A 22199-nucleotide genomic window follows, 5' to 3' on the forward strand; every position below is an offset into this window, starting at 1 on the left:
AGCCAGGGTGGCCGAAAGGCAGCGTGGGGATAAAGGGCAGATTCCACACATTTATTTTCCATTTTAAGTGATTATAAGGGGCACCTGGGTGGCTCAGTAGGTTAAAACCTCTACCTTCAGCTTAGGTCATGATCCCAGGGTCCTGGGATCGAGCCTCTCATCAGGCTCTCTGCTCAGCAGGGAGTCTGCTTCCCCCTCTCTCTCCCTGCCTCTCTGCCTACTTTTGATCTCTCTGTCAAATAAACAAATAAAATCTTTTTTTAAAAAGTGTTGTTTTAAACATTTTTATTGGGGCGCCTGGGTGGCTCAGTGGGTTAAAGCCTCTGCCTTCAGCTCAAGTCATGATCCCAGGGTCCTGGGATGGAGCCCCGCATGGGGCTCTCTGCTCAGCAGGAGGCCTGCTTCCTCCTCTCTCTCTCTGCCTGCTTCTCTGCCTACTTGTGATCTCTGTCTGTCAAATAAATAAATAAAATCTTTAAACATTTTTATTAAAGGTATAACTGTATTAACAGTAATTCTCTAAAATAACTGTTTTACTTATATATAGTTCTCTGATGTCTCTTCTTACAAAGATACCAGTCTAACTGGGTTAGGGCCTCACCATTATGACCTTATTTAACCTTATTACCTCCCTGAGGACCCTATCACCAAATATAGTCATGTTGAGGGATAAGGCTTCGACATATGGATTTTGAGAGGACACAATTCAGTCTATAACAGGTATCAGTTTAAATGACATTTCCTCAAAAGTACTCAGCCAGCATGATGTATATTTACCTCATAGCAGTGGTTGGGGATTTAAAATTACCTACTTATTCATATGATTACTTACTGTCTAATTCTCCTGCTGAACTGTAATCTCCAAGGATTCTGTCGGTTTTGCTCACCACTTCCCCAAAGTCTTAGCACGTGGTAGGCACTCAATAAATATTTGTGGGATAAATATTTGAGTCTTACAAGAGTATGTGGATGGAAAAACAAAGTAAGGAGCACTTTCCTGCCTGTCCCTGGCTGGTGGGCATGGATGAATCAGGACAGCCAGTGTGTGCTGGTAATGTGTAACAACCAGCTCTGTGAGAGGAAAACAAGTTTTTGCTAGTTTCCTTGGTGTAAGTCCTCCCACCATATCTGATTTCAAGATACAAATGTGACATCACTGAATGCAAAACTTGGGAGAGATGTTCAGTAGTACACCATTATATAATAGTTTCAGCTCAAGAGCATAAATGAAAAGTAATTAAGAAGCACTGTGTTTTAGTATACCTTTATTTTAAATATATTTAATTAAGCAAAATTTCTGAGAATTTAACAATTGGCTTTTCCAGCTCCAGCACACCGTTGATGTATAGTTGAATAAAATTTGTAGAGGCTGAAAGCACAGGAATTTATAATTTATTATCATGTAGGGCAGGAGGGAAAAACAATCCAAACGGATTCTTAAATTTTAGACCTGAAGAGTAAAGAAAGAGAGAAAGGGAAGAGCAGATCTGAGCAGAGAAGATGCTGATTAATCTTGGAATCTATTTATTTTTAGAGAAACTTGAGGGCAACTTGAAATATAGGTCTCCACTTATGCTCAGTGAAAGGTCTATTGCTTTAGGAATCATTTTTTTTTTTTTTAAGATTATTGTTAAATCATGAGGGGGAATGAGAGAAAGGAGGGCAGAACTTTGGGGACATTATCTACATTTTGAAAGCTGGCTGAGGTGTGTGAATTAGAACAAAGGATACAAATGGAAAAATCCAAAGCATGAGGATAATCAGTACAGACATTAGACAGAAAAAAACATGGCTCACCAAGGCACAATCTGAAGGGATGCCAGTAGGTTTCTGAAGATGGCTTTTAGAGCTTGGTCTTGGTTTCCAACTTGCTAGAAATTCTACCCTGTCATGGAGTCAATAGAACCATTCCATGTGAATCATAGTCCCTTTTGGCTCAACTCATGGGCTGCGTGTTCCGCATGGTTTTGTACTGAAGGTCCCTATTTTCCTACTTTCGACCACAAGGGAAGTATCAAAAACCAAGGGAAATAAAAAGCTTTTCAAGAAACTTGCACTCGGGATTATTGAACTCTGCTAAAAGGGTGTTCTAGAGGGGTGTGCCACAAGAAAGGTATTTTTCTTTTTTCTTTTCTTTTCTTTTCTTTTCTTTTTTCTGATCCAACTGGCAGGAAATAATAGGAAGCAAAGATAGTGCCATGGAATGTGGTGCTAAAGTTTAGCACCACACAGCCTCCCTTTGAGTTCCTTTTTGGCCATTTACCATTAGCTAGAGGACTGGAGGGCAGCTTCCAAATGTTATAAATCATAGAAGGGAAAAGGGAACCGACAGTGACAGACCTTTGCTGAATGCCTCCTGGGAACGAAGCACTATGGTGGGAAGGAGCTTTACTGCCATCTCGTTTACCATGACAATATATGGGAAAGCAGAAAGTTCTTCCAGTGTAACATATTATTTATTGGAAATAGGAGGATAGAGTGGAGAACAGCTTGAGGGGTAGATTAAAGCAAGATTTTGAAAGCCTAATCTCAAACGATCCTGCAGTGATTTTATCATAATTTTCTCAGCATCGACACTACGTAGGCCTTTTGTCAGCTTCAGAGGTATAATTTTAAAATGCAGTTTGTACCTACAAAGTAACTGTTTCTTCCTTTATGTTTGGAAAACACTCTGTACGGTTAATTCAGCCTTAAGCCGTAAGACTTAAAGACTATAGCGATTTAAGAGAAATGGGAAAGCAAGGAAGAAGTTAAAAGTGATTTTTCTCGGATCCCCCCAGCTGTTGATATCTGGAAAAAGTACCTTTTTACTTCAAGCTAAGAGACACCTCTAACATTTAAAACTCCTAAGAACATTTCCTCCTAAAGAAGAGGTAACGCATAAGTTAAAAGGGTCAGCTCCTTCCTTATCTTACATATAAGATTGGGCAGTTAATAGTATTTCAAATTTGGGGGATTAAAAAAATGGGTTTTGCTTAAGGCATACCCTATCTTCTTTCTTTTCTCTCCACAGTTTTTAATTTAGACTCAGACATATATTTTATTTTCTTCTCTCATTACCACCATGAAGAGGTTGCTACTGTTTGAAACTAGTCATTCCTATTAATTTTCTAAGATTCTGTGATATCTTTCTCTCTGAATATGAATCTATGTATCATCCAGACATTTGAGAGTGGTCCTTAATGCGTATTTTGGGGAAATATCCCGCCATTATCTAGAACTGACTTAGTATTTAGGGCTCAGTTATAAGGCTTATGGAATGGTTTCCACTATAAAGAACTGCATGAAGCTGTATCCAGTTAGAAACAATGCACAATTAGGATGAAAACAACTAAGAGACACAATATGGAATTTCAAAATACATTCGACTCTGGAGGAGAAGAGAGTAAAAACAAAAGGCACACCTACTCTCTAGTGATTATATTTTTAGTAGGAATTTATTTTCATTGTAAATACCCTTTACTTTTTAGAGTGTAACATTTTAATATTTTAATTATCTATTTCCCACTAAGTTGATTTTAAAACTTCCTTGCTGGGCTTTAGAATATGAACTGTTTCAGATTGAGTGATTTTCTAATTTTTATTTCACAAATTGAAGTGAAACAGATGGAGAAGTTTTACAAAAAGATAAAGCCTAATTAGATCTTAACCAATTTTTAAAATATCTTCTAATATAAACAACTTAAGTATTTGTGTTTTTTAACAGTTTCAAAATAATGTTTACTTTGTATTATATGATCAAGGACCACCATATTTTTGGATTCAATTTTTTACATTTTGAAACCAAATTAATTTTACTTGGTATTTGCTTCCCTGTCTTCTGGTTATAGTGACTTGATAATACTTTTTACTTTAGAGTGCTCCAAAATAATCCCAACAGAGAGTTGAAAAGAATTAATGGGTTTAAAGCCCACTTAGTGAGAATTGAAATAATTTTTTATGTTTTGGTGTTCTGATAGATTTATTTGGACTTCTCTTTTCTCTTTGTTTTTCTTGTAGTGCGGGAGTTGGCCGGACTGGTTGTTTCATCGTAATAGATGCTATGTTAGAAAGAATAAAGCATGAAAAAACTGTAGATATTTATGGCCATGTAACTTTAATGAGAGCCCAGAGGAATTACATGGTTCAAACAGAAGACCAATACATCTTTATCCATGATGCACTGTTAGAAGCAGTGACTTGTGGAAATACCGAAGTGCCAGCTAGAAACTTGTATGCCTACATTCAGAAGCTGACACAAATAGAAGCAGGAGAGAATGTCACAGGAATGGAGCTTGAATTTAAGGTATGATATTGGATGTGATGTGGTAATTCAGGAGCAAGTCATTCTGGGATTGTCTTTGAGTTGTGGCTTCACTTTCTTAACCTTTCAAATTCTGAAGTTACAAGATTCACTTGACCTTCTCAAGTGTCTGACTATAAAACACTTTCTTCCTCTTTCCCTTTTCTGTTCTTTGCTTCCTAACAATACCTCAAGCTCTTTTGTACCCTAATTTAAATTGAGAGATCCTACTCTCAGAATGTATTTAAAAATTTGGTAAACTAAATGGAATCATTAGGTAGAAGTGAAAAAGCAGTGCAATTTGAAGAGTCCTTTGCTTTAAAGTAAACATAAGCTTTATATCTAAAGAGGAAATCTTGAATACGTTGCATCTGACCATAGGCTGAAATTATCTTTGTCAGATTTTTTTCTTTTCTTTTATTCAACAGCGTCTAGCCAGCTCTAAAGCTCACACCTCAAGATTCATCAGTGCCAATCTTCCATGTAATAAATTCAAAAATCGCCTTGTTAATATTATGCCATATGAATCTACAAGAGTATGCCTGCAGCCTATCAGAGGGGTAGAAGGATCTGATTACATCAATGCCAGTTTTATTGATGGATACAGGTATATACTCTTGCTCCCCTGACAGTCCAAAGCCTTGATATTTACATGTGCCCTAGTTTCGCAGCCAGAATGAATTTCATCTCAATTCAAAGCATCTTTATTCTGCATAGGTCAGCATTCAGACCCTTGGTATTTGTTTTTTATTATTTTTGTTAAGAATAAGAAGAAGTCATGGAATCTTTAATCTGGCCTTTTGCACTCTTCCTTCAAAAATCAATGGGTTATAGGGGCACCTGTGTGGCTCAGTGGGGTAAAGCCTCTGCCTTTGGCTCAGGTCATGATCTCAGGGTCCTGGGATCAAGTCCCACATCAGGCTCTCTGCTCAGTGGTGAGCCTGCTTGCCCCTCTTTTTCTCTACCTGTCTCTCTGCCCACTTGTGATCTCTGCCTGTCAAATAAATAAATAAAATCTTAAAAAAAAATTAAAAAAAATCACTGGGTTGTGGAAGGGCTTAATGAAGAAGCTGTTTTACACCATATTTCATAATTTTAATAGATTGTATAAAGTCATATCTATAAAATTAAACCACACCACTGTTTCTTAAGTGACTTGTATGATATATGAAACTGAGCTATTAGGATTGCACTAAAATTTAAATAATAATGATAAAGACATACATCATAATATTAACAAAGCAATTCCTTTTGCAGAGCCCCCAAAATGTAAATATTCTCATTTGTTTACACAATGTTAATGGACATTTACTGTAATTGCCCTGATAATATGTTTTTAGTTTTCATTACTGGGTGATGTTTATGTACCAAATGTGAACCTTTGCATGTTCTCTGATTACTTTAACATGCTACTTTTATTTTCTGTAATATAGACAACAGAAAGCCTACATCGCTACCCAGGGCCCTTTGGCAGAGACCACCGAAGATTTCTGGCGAATGCTCTGGGAACATAATTCCACCATTGTTGTGATGCTCACCAAGCTGCGTGAGATGGGCAGAGTAAGTGTCTTCTCATAAGACATTTACTCCATGAAGAAATGATGGTTTAATCTTAATAACCTAGGGGCCAGCATCACTTCTTAGAAATGTAGAGTTCTCCAGACATCTTATGGACCATTCATTACTCTTTTGTTGATTTTTAACTTGCAAAGCCACATCAAGTTCATTAATTTGTTCATTTTGAAGAAAGAGCTGGTATTTTGTTTCCAGTGCGACATGATCATAGGAGCAAAGAAACAGATGTCCCTGTTTGATATCAGTCCCAACTCTCAGCATAGTCTTTTTTCCTTCCACCCTGGACAAGCTGGAGTTTCATGAGCAAATGTGCCATCATTTCTCTGTGTGAAGAAACTTGACTTTCTTTCACTTGTGAAGCAAATTCTTACCTGCCCACCCTCCACACCATATTGAATAGTATGTTAGAAAGCTACATAGTTTTTCCAAGAATATAATCTGGTCATCTCAGATCTATTTTTTGAAAGTGATTATTCTGAAAAATACATAAAATAGTATTAGAGATACCTAAGGACTTACCACTTATATTCAATAGATGTAAGCATTTTATTCTATTTGTTTAAGATATTTTCTTTCTCTCTTCCTTGCATAAATGTGGAAATGGGTCTAAAACTCCTCATTTAAAGTGAATAAAGAGCAACAAATGCCAAACTAGGAAAGTAACCTGACTATTCTGAATATTCATAGTTGATTCTCTGCTTTAGCCAGATCATTAATACTTCTTGGGCTCCAGTTTCCTCAGCTGACAAGGGAAACAAGACCAGATCAATATAGAGGTTTCCTTATACATTCACACCTGATGGTCCTATTCATTCCATAACACAGTAACACAAGTCTGTTCTCGTGGTGCAATGCATGATTGATAGGGCCAGCATTATATCCCAGGACCAATGTTAGTATTTGGAGAAATTGTAGGTATGAAGACACGTGCCCTATCAAAGCATTTAATTCAATTGATGTGTATTAATAAGCTACTGTATGTAAGTACTGTGCTTGATGCCATGAGCAAATATTAAACCATATGATTTTTCTATTCTCAAGGAACTTTTGGTTTCAAAGAGAAAATTGTGTCACATGTAATTGGAATGGCCTTGAATTTTGAACTTTCATTGAGAGAAAGAAATTAAATATATAGATTGATAGATGATAGATAAAAATTTATTGGTACTTTATATAGTTTGACATTAATCTCTCCTTTTAGGAGAAGTGTCACCAATACTGGCCAGCAGAACGATCTGCAAGATACCAGTACTTTGTTGTAGATCCCATGGCTGAGTACAACATGCCACAGTATATCCTAAGAGAATTCAAGGTCACAGATGCCAGGGTAAGCTGACCAATCTTAAGTTATTAACCTTTAGCTGAAAAGCTTTGGGAGAAATATTTGCCAAGTGATCATATTGTCAAAATGAAAATAAATAACTGATCTTGGAAGACTGTTTTGTTTTTTAATGTAAGAGTAACTTTTCCTCTGTCTGGTAAGTGTTCTCACAAACCCAGGGTTGGCTTCCATTCAAACATAACATCTGGCAGCCCAGCTTTGGGGATATACTTGGTAAGTGTATGTCCTGGGAAGCATTTACTGATTGGTTTGCTATGCTTACATTCACTTTCTCAGCTCATTCTCTTTGTAGCTTTTTGACTTCTTCATTACTTGAGGCTGTAAATATGTTGTTGTTTTGCAAAGCCCTTTAGGTCATGTGGGCTTGGAGGTTAATTTGGTATGATTTTAAAACTGCAGAGCAAATGGCATTCTTTAGAAGACTCTGACAAGCTTTGCACATTCTAATTTGATTCCTGGCATGGTTTATCCCTCAGTGTGCTAATGTGTCTGTCCGTGAGAGCTGTGCACCCATGACCCTTGTTAGCTAATTTTCATTCTGCATTTCTTATCTAGATTGCTGAGTCCAAGGTTCAGCCCTGATGTAAGATGTTCTATGCATAAACTTTAATGTCCCTGCCTTTGGCCACTTTCAAACCATGATTACAAACACATCTTAGGAGAGAGTGGGGTCAGTCAAAGCCCTGCTTTGTTTTTGGAAATGTCACAGTAGGTGGGTTGAATAAAACTCCAGGACAGAGCTATTTACTTGATCCATTGTTTTTTTTTTTTCTGGAAAGGAGCTTTTACAACCAATACGCATGTTTAGAGATTGTCTGCTAATCCCCAAAGCCATGCCCTGGCTGTTGCCCTAAAGTGAAAGAGAAAATGGTAAGCAGGCTGGTTGGCCCAGGTGATAGAACTGTTAATCCCAGGAAGTCTGAGATCTTAACTACTCTGAAGGTGACCGTACTCAAGGCAGCAGTTAAGTCTGTCAAAGTGTCCTTTCAGAATTTGAAGATAGATATATGAGTGAAAAATCTTCAGTACATTCCAAGCAAACTCACCAACCATTTCTGATGATAAAGACTAGGGTCCAGGCCCTGCAAATAGCAGACACACCTTCTTTACCACTCCTCACTTGCCCAAATTAAATCTGATTCCAAAAATGAAAAGAAATATTGAAGTAAGAACCTGTTCACATTCTTTCTATTTAAAAAAGGCCCTTTGTGATTTTTATAATTTTCCTAGCTGCCATCGCATTTGCTGTTTGTGTTCCTAGTGTGTTTCTAATCTGAACTTTTCAGTTCCAAGTTGGCACTTGGAACGCAGTTTTGTTAAACAGGTAACCTTTAAATGGAATCAGCCGGTCTTTCCTCTAAATAGGAAGGGTTTGTGCACATGACCTCTTCTTGCTGCTAAAAGTAACTGTGGTCGGAAATGAAATCTCTGGGATATTTGGAGGAGGACAAATCTGTTTACCCAGCCTTTGGTTTCCTCCTTGCGCTTTCCAAACCTTTTCCAGAAACAGAGGGAAGTAAATCATGTTTCCATGGTAACCATCCATAAGTTAATAATGGGGTCAAGCAGTTATTTTCATATTTCTGAGTGTTCTCACAAACTTAATGTGATCTTCCTGCTTTATCAAATGATGCCGTCAGGAATATGCCCTGTTCCTGTGGAAACCACAAGGCGAGTTGATATGTGCCCACCTCGAGCTAAGCCATCCCTACCTCTCAATATGACTGAATGGGAAAGATTGGGTCTTTGTCTACTGGGGAACATGCACACCCAAGTCCAAAAGGCCTTTAAAGGGGAGAGAGGTGTTACAAAAATGGAAAGGAGAAACAAATGGAGGTCTTAACTGGAGCAGGGCCTCTTCAAACAAGATTGGTCTCTCCAAGCTTGGAATTTGAATTCTTTTCCTCTCGGTGGATTCAGAGAAGAAAGTTGATGGGCATAATTGTTATTCTTATTTCTGGAAACAGAGGGTCCCTTCTGCTTTGGTTGTGCTTCTGAAAACACTGTTCTAGAAGGAATCAGAAGCACATGAGTAGCTCCTCCTCAAACCATTTATACTTCATGAGTCCGAGCACTTTTGCCTAATCACATTAGAGGAGACCCTTCTTCTATCCAGCTTGTTTTCTTTCCACTGTTCAGTCTACCTGTTAAAGCTCCCCATGAGTGCCTTAATTCCTGTGGTCAGCCAGAAGAGTCCTCTTTTTCAGAATAAAGTGCTTATTTGCTAATAACCTCTTTCCTTTCCTTGAGGGACGCCTCACTTCTTACTCAACAGCATATTTGCATAGCACATTCTGTGTGCACTGCCACAGCTAGAAATTATATGCCTCTGAGACATGTGGGGCATCCAGGTTAACAGCTACCCAGTTTGTGTCAGATCCTTTCAGTGTCACTATTTGTCACTTGACAGTGCTAGAAATAAGCAAGCATAGTAGATGTGAAGTTATTGTGACAATAAGGAAAATCTCTGGTCTGGATGATGTGCCTGGGTGCTCTTTTCAATATTAAGTTAATTGATTTCTAAAATTTTTGAAATAGAGTATAGTGGTCCACTTTGGTTTTGAAAGCAAATTTGGGGTCTCAGAAATATTTACTATTATGGGAACTGGATGACTCTTCAAGAACCCAGGTTTTTACTTGGGCATTGCCAGAATGAATTTGCAATTTAAATATATGTGACTATAAACAGTGTTAATAATAGATAAGATGCACGTGTCACTAAGTTTCTAGTTAAACATAATTCTAACTTTTTCTTACCACCCCCCACTTTTTCTTCTTTCTGGAAAAAAAAAAATAAATCACTCTTGCTGCTGTGGTGTGTACACTGGCTGAATCCTCCTGGCATCCTTCTTTGTGGCTGGGTATGTGGCTTTCTCTCTGAAGGACGGTCAGTCCCGAACAGTGAGGCAGTTCCAGTTCACTGACTGGCCAGAACAAGGAGTGCCAAAGTCTGGAGAAGGATTTATTGACTTCATTGGCCAAGTTCATAAAACAAAAGAGCAGTTTGGCCAAGATGGGCCCATTTCAGTCCATTGCAGGTGAGTGAAGAATCAAGAATGATGAGTTCCATTTGTGATTAATGTGCTAATAACTTTGATAATGTGCATTATTGTCTGTTCATTGTCAGTATTTGCTAATTGGAGTGAATCTGCACAATTGATATTTTATTCTCAGAAATACATTGTAAAATCTTAAGCAAGGACTCATTTCTCTCTCTTTCCATAAAATGAAAATAACCAGGGGTAAAATTTTTATCCCCAAATTTTACTTCTTGCAAAAAAACACCAAACTGCCTAGTTTACCTGAACAGGAATTGTTGGTACATCTGCTGGTGAAAATTTGTTCAGCTAATCATGTCTTACTTGTTTTATTTCCATGGCATTACACTCATAACTGTCTTTCTGTATCTATCTCCTGTGTTTGTCTTTTTACGAAAATGTAAATAGTTATCCAGCCTTAATGACAATACTAATTCTTGCCAGTCAGTAAATGATTAGAATGGTACCTCGGTCAAAATTGCAATTTGCCTGAAAATTGTTGCTATATCAGAAAATGAAGCACCTTCAAGTTAATTATTTTCAATAGTTTCCACAGCATTTTATAATTCAAGTCATTGAAGTTAATAGAAATAGCAAGTAAACGGTTCAGAAAGGACACTCACCATAAATTTAGTGCTTCGGGAAGTTGTTAGGCAGAAACTTTCCAGCAAAAGGAATTCACCTAATTTTTTTTTACACTAATATATTTTCAGATTCTAGCAATTTGAAGTCTGTTTCTACTCTTTTTGTGGTCTAAATCTTGAGAGAGTTCAACAGTTTACTTGCTTCAAGAAAAGAAAAAGAAGGAAAGAAGGGAGGGAGGAAAAAGAAAAAGAGAGAGAGAGAAAGACAGATTACACACTATGTTTCTTAGTGAAAGGGGAAACAAGCTCTCAAAATGGAAGAAACATTTAACTCGGGCTTTAAGATAGCTGAATTCTAGCCTCACTTCTGTCATCATGTAGCTCTATGACAGAATCGTAGAATCTCTCTAAGATCTTTGTGAGGGCATGATGTTCCCCAGGGATGATATATTCTAATGAGCAGCTGACTTTCTTTATTCACATTTGCTTTGTGTTGAGTTTGGTTACTCTAGACAACCAAAGATCATGTAGGGAACAACATATGGGCTCAAATATTCAAAGTAGATGGTATAGACTGGACTGAAATTACTTGGATATTCTCCTTCACTTTCCACATAATTTGCCCAAATGCTAATTCACAATTTTCTAGCATAAACTATAAAAAAGAATATATTTAATATATATGTTTAACTTTAGACATTACCATAAATGTATACATACGTGTTACTCTCATTGCTTTTGCTGTCACAGAATGATTTAAATATTCCTTTAGTATATGAGTTTAACTATACCCTATTAAATAGATTCTGAAATGCCTAGGCCATTCAGAAGGGGGGAGCAAAGGATCATAAATCACAGCCTTTTAGGAGTAAGAGAGACTTTCAAAGTTGAAAGGGACCTTCAAGGTCATCTACTCTATCTTAACAGGGAGCCTTCACTGCTCCTGGACATCCTTAGCCACCGTATAAAGATTACCCCTGGATTTTAAAGTCTCACTTTACATTTTGGTTTGGACTCTTTAGAAAACCCAGTTTGAGGGGCTCCTGAGTGGCTCAGATGGTTAAGCGTTTGCCTTCAGCTCAGGTCATGATCCTAAGGTCCTGGGATGGAGCTAGGAATCGGGCTCCCTGCCTGCTCAGTGGGGAGCTGCCTTTTCCTCTTCCTTCCACTGCTTTCCCTGCTATGCTCTCTTACTCTCTCGGTCAAATAAATAAATAAAATCTTAAAAAAAAAAAAAAAAGCAAAGCAAAGAAAACCAGCTTGTAAAGGGACACACTATTTATATATGCCTGTCAACTACATCCCCAAATAAATGAATCCATCCATTTTCTACAGCCTGTACCCAAGCATTACACATGCCATTTAATTAGGATCCAAAAATGTAGGGATTTTTCAGATTATTCACTCTTCTCCTCATTACCTAAACCTCCAGATGCTTCCCTACTTTTTAAGAGCACAAAAGCTATGAGTTAATTTTCTCCTCTTACTGCAGTGAACATTTTGGAATTATCTTAAAACAATAAAGAAAACAAACTCAAAACCTTGCTAACATGGTAGAAAGAATCCTGGTGTTTTAGCTGCTGAGCATCTAAAAGTAGTAGATAAACTCAGTGAAGCTCAACTTTTTTTTTTTTTTTTTTTTTTTTAAGTTAGAGACCTCTTTGAGAATCTGTTAAAGTCCTCAATTTCAGGAGAGAGGACAAATGTATATACATTTACACAGCTTGTAAGTATAGGATATTCACAAACTCTTCTAAAGACTGAATAAGGATCACAAATCAAAAACCCAGAACAGAATCTTTTCTCATATCAAAATAGACATCTCAATCTGAATAGTATATATGCCTTACTTATTTATATGTCTAGTGATGAAACATCCTGCATAGATTGTGACCACAAGAAGTAGATAATATACTAGAAAACTTGAAGAGACTGAGTTAATCTTCCCTTAACTGAATTATTCCATACTTTAAAAATATTAAGCAGACAAGGTCTACAATTGCAGGATCTGCATGAAGAGTACTAACCTATACTTTACTTACCTTTCCCTGTATCTACTGATTTTGCAATATTTATGTTTCCGGCATCTTTCCAAAATGGAGTATAATCCCAGTTGAAAAGTAATTCTACTATATTTGAGTTAATCTTCATTACTGCACATTCATGCTCACATTTTACCATGACACATTATTCCAATAATAGTAATTTCATGAACCCAGTACCACATTTTTCTGAACATTGATGTGAAAGAACCTGGTGTAATATGGGAGTGGGTGCTCATAGTCTACTTCCAAGTGATTAAGTGGTCAAGTGGTCAAGACTATGTGTGTCACATCCAGTAACACTGTCTTTGTTATTATGGCAGTGCGGGCGTTGGAAGAACTGGAGTCTTCATAACACTAAGCATTGTTTTGGAAAGAATGAGATATGAAGGAGTTGTAGATATCTTCCAGACTGTCAAAATGTTAAGAACACAACGACCAGCCATGGTACAGACAGAGGTGAGAAAAATCTCCATGAGCTTAAAACATCTCATGAACCAAATAATAGAGTTTATTAACCAGGACCTCTTAGGGCCCAAAGACTCTCAACATCAGAACAAAATAGGGGAAGTTCCTGTGGGAAAACCATCAAATTGTTCAATATTTTGAACCTCATTTTTTCCTCTCTATAAATGGGAGTGACAATTTCAAAGTCTTACAGTTGTTTTGTAAGTCATGTTAGATTATATAGTACGTTGAACCGTGATAAATTATCACTATTTGACAACTTTAAGAAGCACATTGCCTGGTACATAACAGACCCTCAGTACATTTTACTTCTCCATTTTCCAATGGTTATTTTAAATATTTGGAGCCTGGATAACCCCTAGAGAAATTAATACCCCATTTTCTACTCCAATAACTGATAATGGAATTCTCATTTTTTTAGAATAATATGAATTTGTGATATAGCTAGTCTTCCCTATTAGACTGCTTATTTCTAAGGATAATATGAATGTTTCTGTTCCTCAAAAGGCCACCGAATTCTACATTCTGTCTGTATTCCTAAATTCAGTGCGCATGATACCTTCCAAACTTGATTTCAAAATAGCAAAAGCATTTGGTTTATAATACTCAAAGCATGATGTCAGCCTGACAAACTTAATGGGTGTTGGGGGTGGCAGAGGGAAATTGGACATTTAAAAACTCTTAACACTTAGCCAAGCAGCTTACTGTGACAACATAGGAAAGCAAACTCCATTTATTTTGCATTACCATTTTTATTGTTAAAAAAAAAAAAAAGCACATTTAAGCAAAATAGAAACTATCTACTTTCACCCCCATTGGCTACTGAAAATAAGTTTCTTTTATGGCAAAAATTCTATTTTTTTCTATCTCTCCAATAAGTTGGAATGCCCAACTTATTCCAGTAAGATAATGTTCTCCCCTGTCTGAAAAAGGACATATGTCAAGTTATTTTAATATGGGCCTTTCTAGAACAGATCACTACCAATCACAATGAATTAGGCCAAATGACATGGGTATTTTTTGATATAGACAGCCAGTCTTGGGATGCCATTTCTAGGGGACGAACAGCTTAAAAGTCCAGAGCCCTTTGTAAGTGGCTTTATGTACCTACGGTTCTTCACCCTTACTTGAATAGCAACAGCAGAAATGGTGGTGGGTGATTCTGATTGTCGGTCGGTCAGTTCTACTATCTGATAAGATCCTTTTTTATTCAAATTCTTTCGGCAATAGCCCAGATGATAAATGAATCCAGGTTTTCCTTGGAATAGCCAGTGTCTGGATCAGCCTCTCTTTAATATGCAAACTGAGGATAAGTTTCTCACAAATATTCACATAGTTGTAAAAGACAACACTAATATGCTCCCATGCTCAGGAGTGGTAATTATTTGGTACTACTTGGAGAACAGCTCACACTTCTCTGGAAAATAATGTTCATTCCTGCTGTTACTACTTTGAAATGAGGAGATGGTTCTAGGAAAATTGATCGGTGAAGTTAACAAACACCCCACGTGGCTTATCATTTTTGGCTCAATAAAATGGATTGGTCATTGGATTGACTTAATTGATGAGAGTAGTGATTTTGCCCCATCCAGATGTAATGTTTGTTTTTGAATATTGATTTTCATCTTTCTACTAAAGTGGACTCATGGCTCCTTTTCCTCTTTCTTCCCATGCTTGGTCTCCTGCAGGACCAGTACCAGTTCTGCTACCGAGCCGCACTGGAATACCTGGGCAGCTTTGATCACTATGCAACGTAGAAAACCCTAACCCACTTTGGGATCTTACTGCAGGCCCTTCAGTATCCACGGAGTCTCTTCTGAGCCATACAGGGCACTTGAGAAGTCCTTCTTAACTTCTAGCTAACTACCACTTAGTGGGACTATTACACACAAAACAAAATAAAAACAAACTCTTCTGGGTGGACCAAGAATTCACAGTTTAATAATCTAACCTGAAAAATAATAAAGAGAATCCTGACTGATGAGGCATCTGAAGGATTTTTACAGATACCTCAATGATTCATAATAAAGGGAAGAAGAAATCACAGCAAAGAACTACCATCAGTGCAAGATGTTTGCTGGTGCGGCTTCTCGTGACAAAATGGACTCTGCTGCGACATCGCCCCTTCCCACCATACTGCTCATAATAACATTTTAGGGAGGGATCGGGGGGGAAATGTTTAAAAAGAAAGTCCTTGATTTAGTTTTTTAGTATTGTAAAGATACTGCTGACCTGTGCTTCATTTTTAACTGTGTAAACTTTTTTTTAACAAATGTATCATTCGATAAAGTGAATTTTAAAAAAGTTACATAACTCTTCATTTTTTATTTCAAAATTGTAGGTTTTTTTAAGCTGTAGAACTGTTATCTGTAATATCTTGCTGTAGAAATATCAAATAATTTGAAAATTTGCACATTTTTGTGCAATATTCTTAATCTACAGTATATGTCTTGTCAGATATTACTTTTACATTTCTGTTCAGTTTTGGTTGGTGAGAAAGTACCCATTCTCTTCAAATAGTCAAAGAGAACTTTGTTTTGTTTGTTTTGTTTTTGGAATCAACAGGGAGGCGCAAAGTATAAAGTTGCTGCTAACATATATACATATATATCCATATTTTACAGGGGTGTCTATGTATATATAGACAGTGTGTCCACACAAAAAGATAGATATAGCTATCATTCAGTTATTCCATGAATTCATTTTGGGGTTTTTTTAGTTGGTCTTTTTGTTGTTGTTGTTTTTAGATAGAGAAGCTATTACAAACATCTTTTTCAATTTGTTTTTAATTTTATGACATATGGGTATTTCTTAATACCATAAAATTTTAATTTTAAGGGAAATGAGGAATGCACATCAGTGATTGTCAAGCCTCACCCCCTAATTTCCTATCCAGTATCCTCCCGCCCACCTACTCATATTCACAAATATCATTTTTTTAGCCAGGCTTCCAACAAAGTTCAATATTTCTAACACTCTAGTGCAATAAAAAAAAAATTATTAAATATCTAAGAGGTGTGCATGTGGGAAAGGTCAGTGCATATCCCTTTAGGAGGGAAGAATGTTGTAATATATCAGCTATCAAGTTGTTTAAAAAACAATGTATTCAATCGTATATTGTCTATAATATGTGCTATGAAATTTGCATTTATGATATGTAACAGGGGCAAAGCCAAACTCATGTTACTCTGTTCAGTCAGAAACATTTTGTGGCATACAGCACAACTGGGAAGTGCTGTACTTTGTTTTCTTTTGGTTTTAGTTATGCATTTAGAGTGCCTTATAATTGATGCCTATTTTAATAGCATTTCTTTTGCTTTTGGTTCATATTTTCATTAGTTGTTCATTTATGTTTCTCTTCCAATTAAAGCATTATATGTTTACCACATGTATAAAAACTCTTTGAATAATATGCATTCCTAGTTTTCAACTAAGTCGGGGATGTTAGTGATTGTACCAGCCCAAAGCACTTGGATAATCAGGGCCCTTCCTTTCATGGTTGCCAACATCAGGAAAAGCTACTTGTTTTATTTAGAATCCCTTCCAAATCTGTTCTGGAGCATTCAATAACTGCACAAAACTTACTTTAGTGACAGATATCATTGTCAACGTTGGAATGTATTTATTAATCTGTTAGGATTTTTTTAAAAGGGGAAATGAAAAAAATATCTATTTGCCAACATAATCCCAAATTTTCCAACATAATTGCTATAAGAAGCCATGGGAAATGGCATGAGTTTGCCATATCCTATATGATTTTAAAGAACCCTCAAGATATCCAAGGAACTCTTAAAGAGTTTTGGTATTGATATAATATTTTGGTTTAATTTTAGCTTCATTGGTGTTCAGCATACAAGGATTTTTGTTTTTCGCATTTTACCATCACTAGCAGAATGAAATCCAAGAGACCAAACACTTGCAAGCATCATATTTGAGCACTTTTGTAAAAAATAAAATATAAGAAAAAAAAAAAAGAAAAAAGAATGCTAAAAAAAAAAAAAAGTATCTAGAAGGCTACCTCAGAATGAGATTCTCTAACCTACATCAGAACCAGAGAAGAATGTGCACTATGTGGCTCTGTTGTTTTCATTTGTATCTTTTGGAGATTTATCCAAGTGCCAGGTTACTGAGTGCTGTGATTTTCATTTAGTGAAACAAAGGGGGTCAGACAGACTTGCAGACATGCCATGTTAGACATGTAGAATTGGATGGTGTATATTACACACCAGAATAACTGGCCAATGAGCAGTTTCTCTAAAAACTGCCCATCTGGCAAAGGGAAAGAGGAGAATAATCACAAGAAGAAAATTAATGGGATGCATACCGTACAAACAAGGCAGAGACTATTCGAGTATCTTATTATTTAGGCGCTGTTCCGAGAACTAACTCCTTTACTGTCATTGATGTGCATTCCACTCTGTGGTTTTCTGTACAACCATTCTAGTTTGATTTTCCGAGGTAAACATCTTTATTTACCATTACCATAAACTTTCAAGTTTCCAGTTATTTTCATCATCATAACCAGTACGGTGCTATTATTTACCTATGTACGTGTAGTTATGTATAATTTTGTAATTAGTTACAATGGTAAAAAAAATCAAAATATATAAAAAGTGATTTGTACAGAACTTTATTTTAGCTCTTTTTTAAAAATGATTTGCATGGTTAGACAACGGCAAGGACAGCCAGGGGAGGGAAGGGCCTCTAGGGAACTTTGCACTTTCTATACCTTTGTACTATGCACTGCCCTATTGATTCTACACCCAATAATGTTATTACTTGAACCCATCTGTAAGAAACTCCTTCAGAAATTCATTTGTGTGTATGTAAATAACACAACATAGACACAGGAAAGGAAAAAATTCTTCAGTAACAGAGATTTTTTTTCTTTCCTGTTCATTTTTAAGTTTGCTTTGTTTTAGCTCCTCCTTTTATTTTTAATTCCCTTTTCTTTTTCCTCTTTGGGTTTTGGTTTCCTTTGGGTTTATGGGTGCCCTGATACTCCAGCAGAGATCAGAAGGCTACAGATCCATCCTATCCATCTGCTATGTGGCTTTGCCATTCAAGCTTGGAGTGTCTTTACAAAGATAGTGACAGTTGTGTTCTTTGCTCTCGTTTTGGATGCATAGACTGAAAAATTTAAAAAATAACTTGTAAAATGGCTTGTTAAAAAAATACAATTACCTCTAATTAGTAGTACGCGTAAATGTTTTACAGAATGAAAGGCGTGCTTTTTATTTTCTTACTTCGTTACATTGGTGGCGAAAGAAGTCTGTATGAAAATCAGTTCTTTGCTGACACAAGTTCCATTTGTTACAAATGAATTCTAATAAAAATGTCAGTGTTATGCAGCCCTGGCCTTTGCTTTTGTCTACTCAAGCATTTTGGTTTTGAATTGACTATATATGTTCGCTTTTCTCTCTGGTTATCTGGTTAGTTCCTTTGTATTAATATTAATTCAACTTACCAAGAGGCTGTTACATATGGTTGCCTGCCTTGAGGTGTGCACTTTTCACTGATAAGCAAACTGAGGTTTAGAAAAATACTTTGCCCAATTCACACAGGAACAAAGGAGACCTTAGTATCACGCAAACTGAAGTTTGTGGGCAATCTTCATAGAAAATGATTACATATACTTTGTAAATATAAGCAGATTTCAGCATATACATATTATCATACTGAAACAACAGATATCTCTCATGCACATAAAAAGAGCTTCATAATGTTAAATTCTTAAGCTTTTTGGAATTTAATACTTGGCTTGAATTGTTTATTTAGTCATTCAGTATTAAGGGTCAGAAGGGTTCTAGACATTGGAGATGCTGCTATTGATATATGAAATGCTGCTGGTCACACGGAGACTATAGTTTAGGGAGAGAAACTGGAATTAAATAAATAAATAAATTGCAGCCAAAAAGTGCTATGAAGGAAAGCAAAGGATTCATGAAGTTAGGACTCTGAATTGTGAGGGACAGTAAGTCTAACTCAATTTGGCTTATATTGAAAGGAAAGTGTTTCTTGGCTCAATACTAAAAGATTAGGAGTAGGCTTGTACTTGTGTAGGACTGCATTCATAATCATTAGGCACAGTGGCATTTGGGGCTCAGGTGATATCCTCCAGCCTGGTTTGACTTTCTTAGTGTCAGTTTTGTTTTTGTTGTTGTTGTTGTTTTAAGATTTTATTTATTTATTTGACAGACAGAGATCATAAGTAGGCAGAGAGGCAGGAAGAGAGAGAGAAGGGGAAGCAGGCTCCCTGCTGAGCAGAGAGCCTGAAGTGGGACTTGATCCCAGGACCCTGAGATCATGACCTGAAGGCAGAGGCTTAACCCACTGGGCCACCCAGGTGCCCCTTAATGTCAGTTTTAAGCAAGCTTTGTGGTCTCTGGAAGCTTCACTACCAGGTAAGCAAGTAGAAGAGTTTACTTTCTCAAAAGCACAAATAGAAATTTTTTAATGGAATGGATGATTTTGACCTTCAGTGATATGACGTGCATTAAGTGATCATTTTGGGATTACAGTTATGGATAGGAGAAGAGAATGTGCTCATTGAGTTGTCAAATCAAGGAGGATTTAAGGTGGCTGCCACCTTGCCAAATACAAATGAACATGGTAGGAAAAACAACTGACTACAAGGCAACCTGTTGAATTAAGGTAAGGCAAAGCACAGGTATGTTTGGTATCATTAAAACTTACTTGTTGTCATGGAAATAAGGATGAAACAACCCATTATCCATACATTATTTTGAAATCCTGATACTGAATAGACAACTAGACTATTTTTTTCTCCCTTCTTTTTCCTCTCTCTCTAATTGACCTTTAATTTGCAGATATGATCACCCTGTCATTTGGTTGTGTAAGCACACAATCCTCAACCAGAAAAGAGGACAAAAAGTTCAAGCCAAATCATGTTTGTAATTTTAATCACTGTGATATCTCATATTTTTATTTTTATTTTTATAGGGACAGTCTCTAAAGTGTGATATGGTCATACTGTGGACAGGAAGCACAGAGAAGAAAACACTTGTCAAGGTTATGCGGGACAAAGATATCATCAGAACTTTGAAGGCTACTCCCAGACTCATCCTGCTTAGAGGCAGCACTAAGGACACAGTGCTGGAAATGGCTTTGATTTCTTCCTCACCAGCCTCAATTCCATCTACATAGTGCGTCCTGGGCTGCCTCTAGGTAGGATGGAGTGCGAGGTAGGCAAACTGGGTTCCCTCCTGGCCCTGCTGTGATATCTCATTTTAATCAGATGTCTGATTACCAAAAATGAGAAAATAGTTAATTTCACACATAAACACACATGCAGATATTATTAGTTAATAATAACTTACTGAAAAAAATACATGGAGACAAATGCAAATGAAAACACAATGATCCAAAATCTTTGGGGTGCAGCAAAAGCAGTTCTAAGAGGGAAGTTTATAGCAATACAGGCCTCCCTCAAGAAGTAAGAAAAATCTCAAACAAGCTAAACTTTCCCAAACAACCTAGAAAAAGAAGAACCAACAAAGCCCAAATGCAGTAGAAGGAAGGAAATAAATGTAGGAGCAGAAATAAAGACAGAGAGAGAGGCAGAAACAGATCAATGAAACCAGGACCTTGTCCTCCTAAAAGATTAAAAAAAAAATTGATAAACCTTTAGCCTAGACTCATCAATTAACAAAAGAGAGAGGACTCAAATAAATAAAATCAGAAATGAAGGAGGAGAACTAACATCACAAAAATACAAAGGACTATTAGAGAATATTATGAAAAATTGTATGATAACAAATTGGACAAACTAGAAGAAACGAATAAATTCCTTAAAAGCATATAGCCTCCCAAACTGAATCAGGAAGATATAGAAAATTTGAGCAAAATAATTACCAGCAATGAAATTGAATTAGTAATAATGATAAATAAAAATCCTAACAAACGAATTTCCAGGACTAGATGGCTTCACAGGTGAATTCCACTCAAACTATTTCAAGAGATAAAAAAAAAAATAAGGAAAGCTTCCAAGATTCTATGAGGCCAACATTATCCTGACACCAACACCAGGTAAGTACATTACAAACAACAATGAAACTATAGGCCAATATCTCTGATGAACATTAATGCAAAAATCCTTTACAATCTAAGATACTGGCAAGTTGAACTCATGTACCACAACTGAGTGGGATTTATTCAACAGATACACGGATGCTTCAATATTTGCAAATTAATCAATGTGATACATTACATTAACAAGAGAAAAGATGAAAAACGTCATTATCTCAGAGATGGAGAAAAAAAACATTTGACAAAGTGTAATATTCATTTATGATAAAAATGTCTTGCAAAGTAGATTTAGAGGGTACATACTTCAACATAATAAATGCTATATATGAAAAACCCACAGCTAATATCAACTCAGTGGTAAAAAACTGAAAGCCTTTCCTTTAAGATCAGAACAAGCAAAGATGTCCACTCCCAGCACTTTGACTTAACATAGTACTAGAAGTCCTAGGTGGATCAATTAGACAAGAAAAATAAATAAAAAGCATCTGTATTGGTAAGGGGAAAGTAAACCTGTTAACTGCCTGCAGGAGACTTACTATACATACAAAACCCCTCAAACTCCCCAAAACACTAGAACTGATCAAAGAACTCAGTATAGCTGCAATATACAAAATTAATATACAGAAAGCTATTACATTTCTACATACTAATAACAAAATAGTAAAAAGAGAAATTAAGAAAACAACCCTATTTACAATTACACCAAAAAGGATGAAATACCTAGAAATATAATTAACCAAGGGAATGAAAGACCTATTCTCTGCAAACAATAAAACACTGTGAAATTGAAGATGACACAAGCTAATGTCCATGCCCATG

The 22199-nt window shown here is 36.5% G+C and overlaps 1 protein-coding gene across 45 annotated transcripts in view; it reads left to right on the forward strand.

Moving 5' to 3' along the window:
• PTPRD (protein tyrosine phosphatase receptor type D) overlaps positions 1 to 18682 on the forward strand; it is a 2277302-nt gene extending 2258620 nt beyond the window's left edge. For all 45 annotated transcript variants that reach the window (XM_045069786.1, XM_045069785.1, XM_045069791.1 and 42 more), the window contains 7 exons: positions 4000 to 4285; positions 4711 to 4889; positions 5716 to 5842; positions 7059 to 7184; positions 10083 to 10237; positions 13187 to 13322; positions 15020 to 18682. In XM_045069786.1, the coding sequence (XP_044925721.1) occupies positions 4000 to 4285; positions 4711 to 4889; positions 5716 to 5842; positions 7059 to 7184; positions 10083 to 10237; positions 13187 to 13322; positions 15020 to 15088 (1078 nt within the window). In that variant the 3' untranslated portion in view covers positions 15089 to 18682. The remainder of the gene's footprint in view (positions 1 to 3999; positions 4286 to 4710; positions 4890 to 5715; positions 5843 to 7058; positions 7185 to 10082; positions 10238 to 13186; positions 13323 to 15019) is intronic.
• The last annotated feature ends 3517 nt before the right edge of the window (positions 18683 to 22199 follow it).

Source organism: Mustela putorius, unplaced genomic scaffold (assembly GCF_011764305.1).
Source record: "Mustela putorius furo isolate JIRA1106 unplaced genomic scaffold, ASM1176430v1.1 tig00003944_pilon_pilon_pilon, whole genome shotgun sequence".
NCBI classification, from domain to species: Eukaryota; Metazoa; Chordata; class Mammalia; order Carnivora; family Mustelidae; genus Mustela; species Mustela putorius.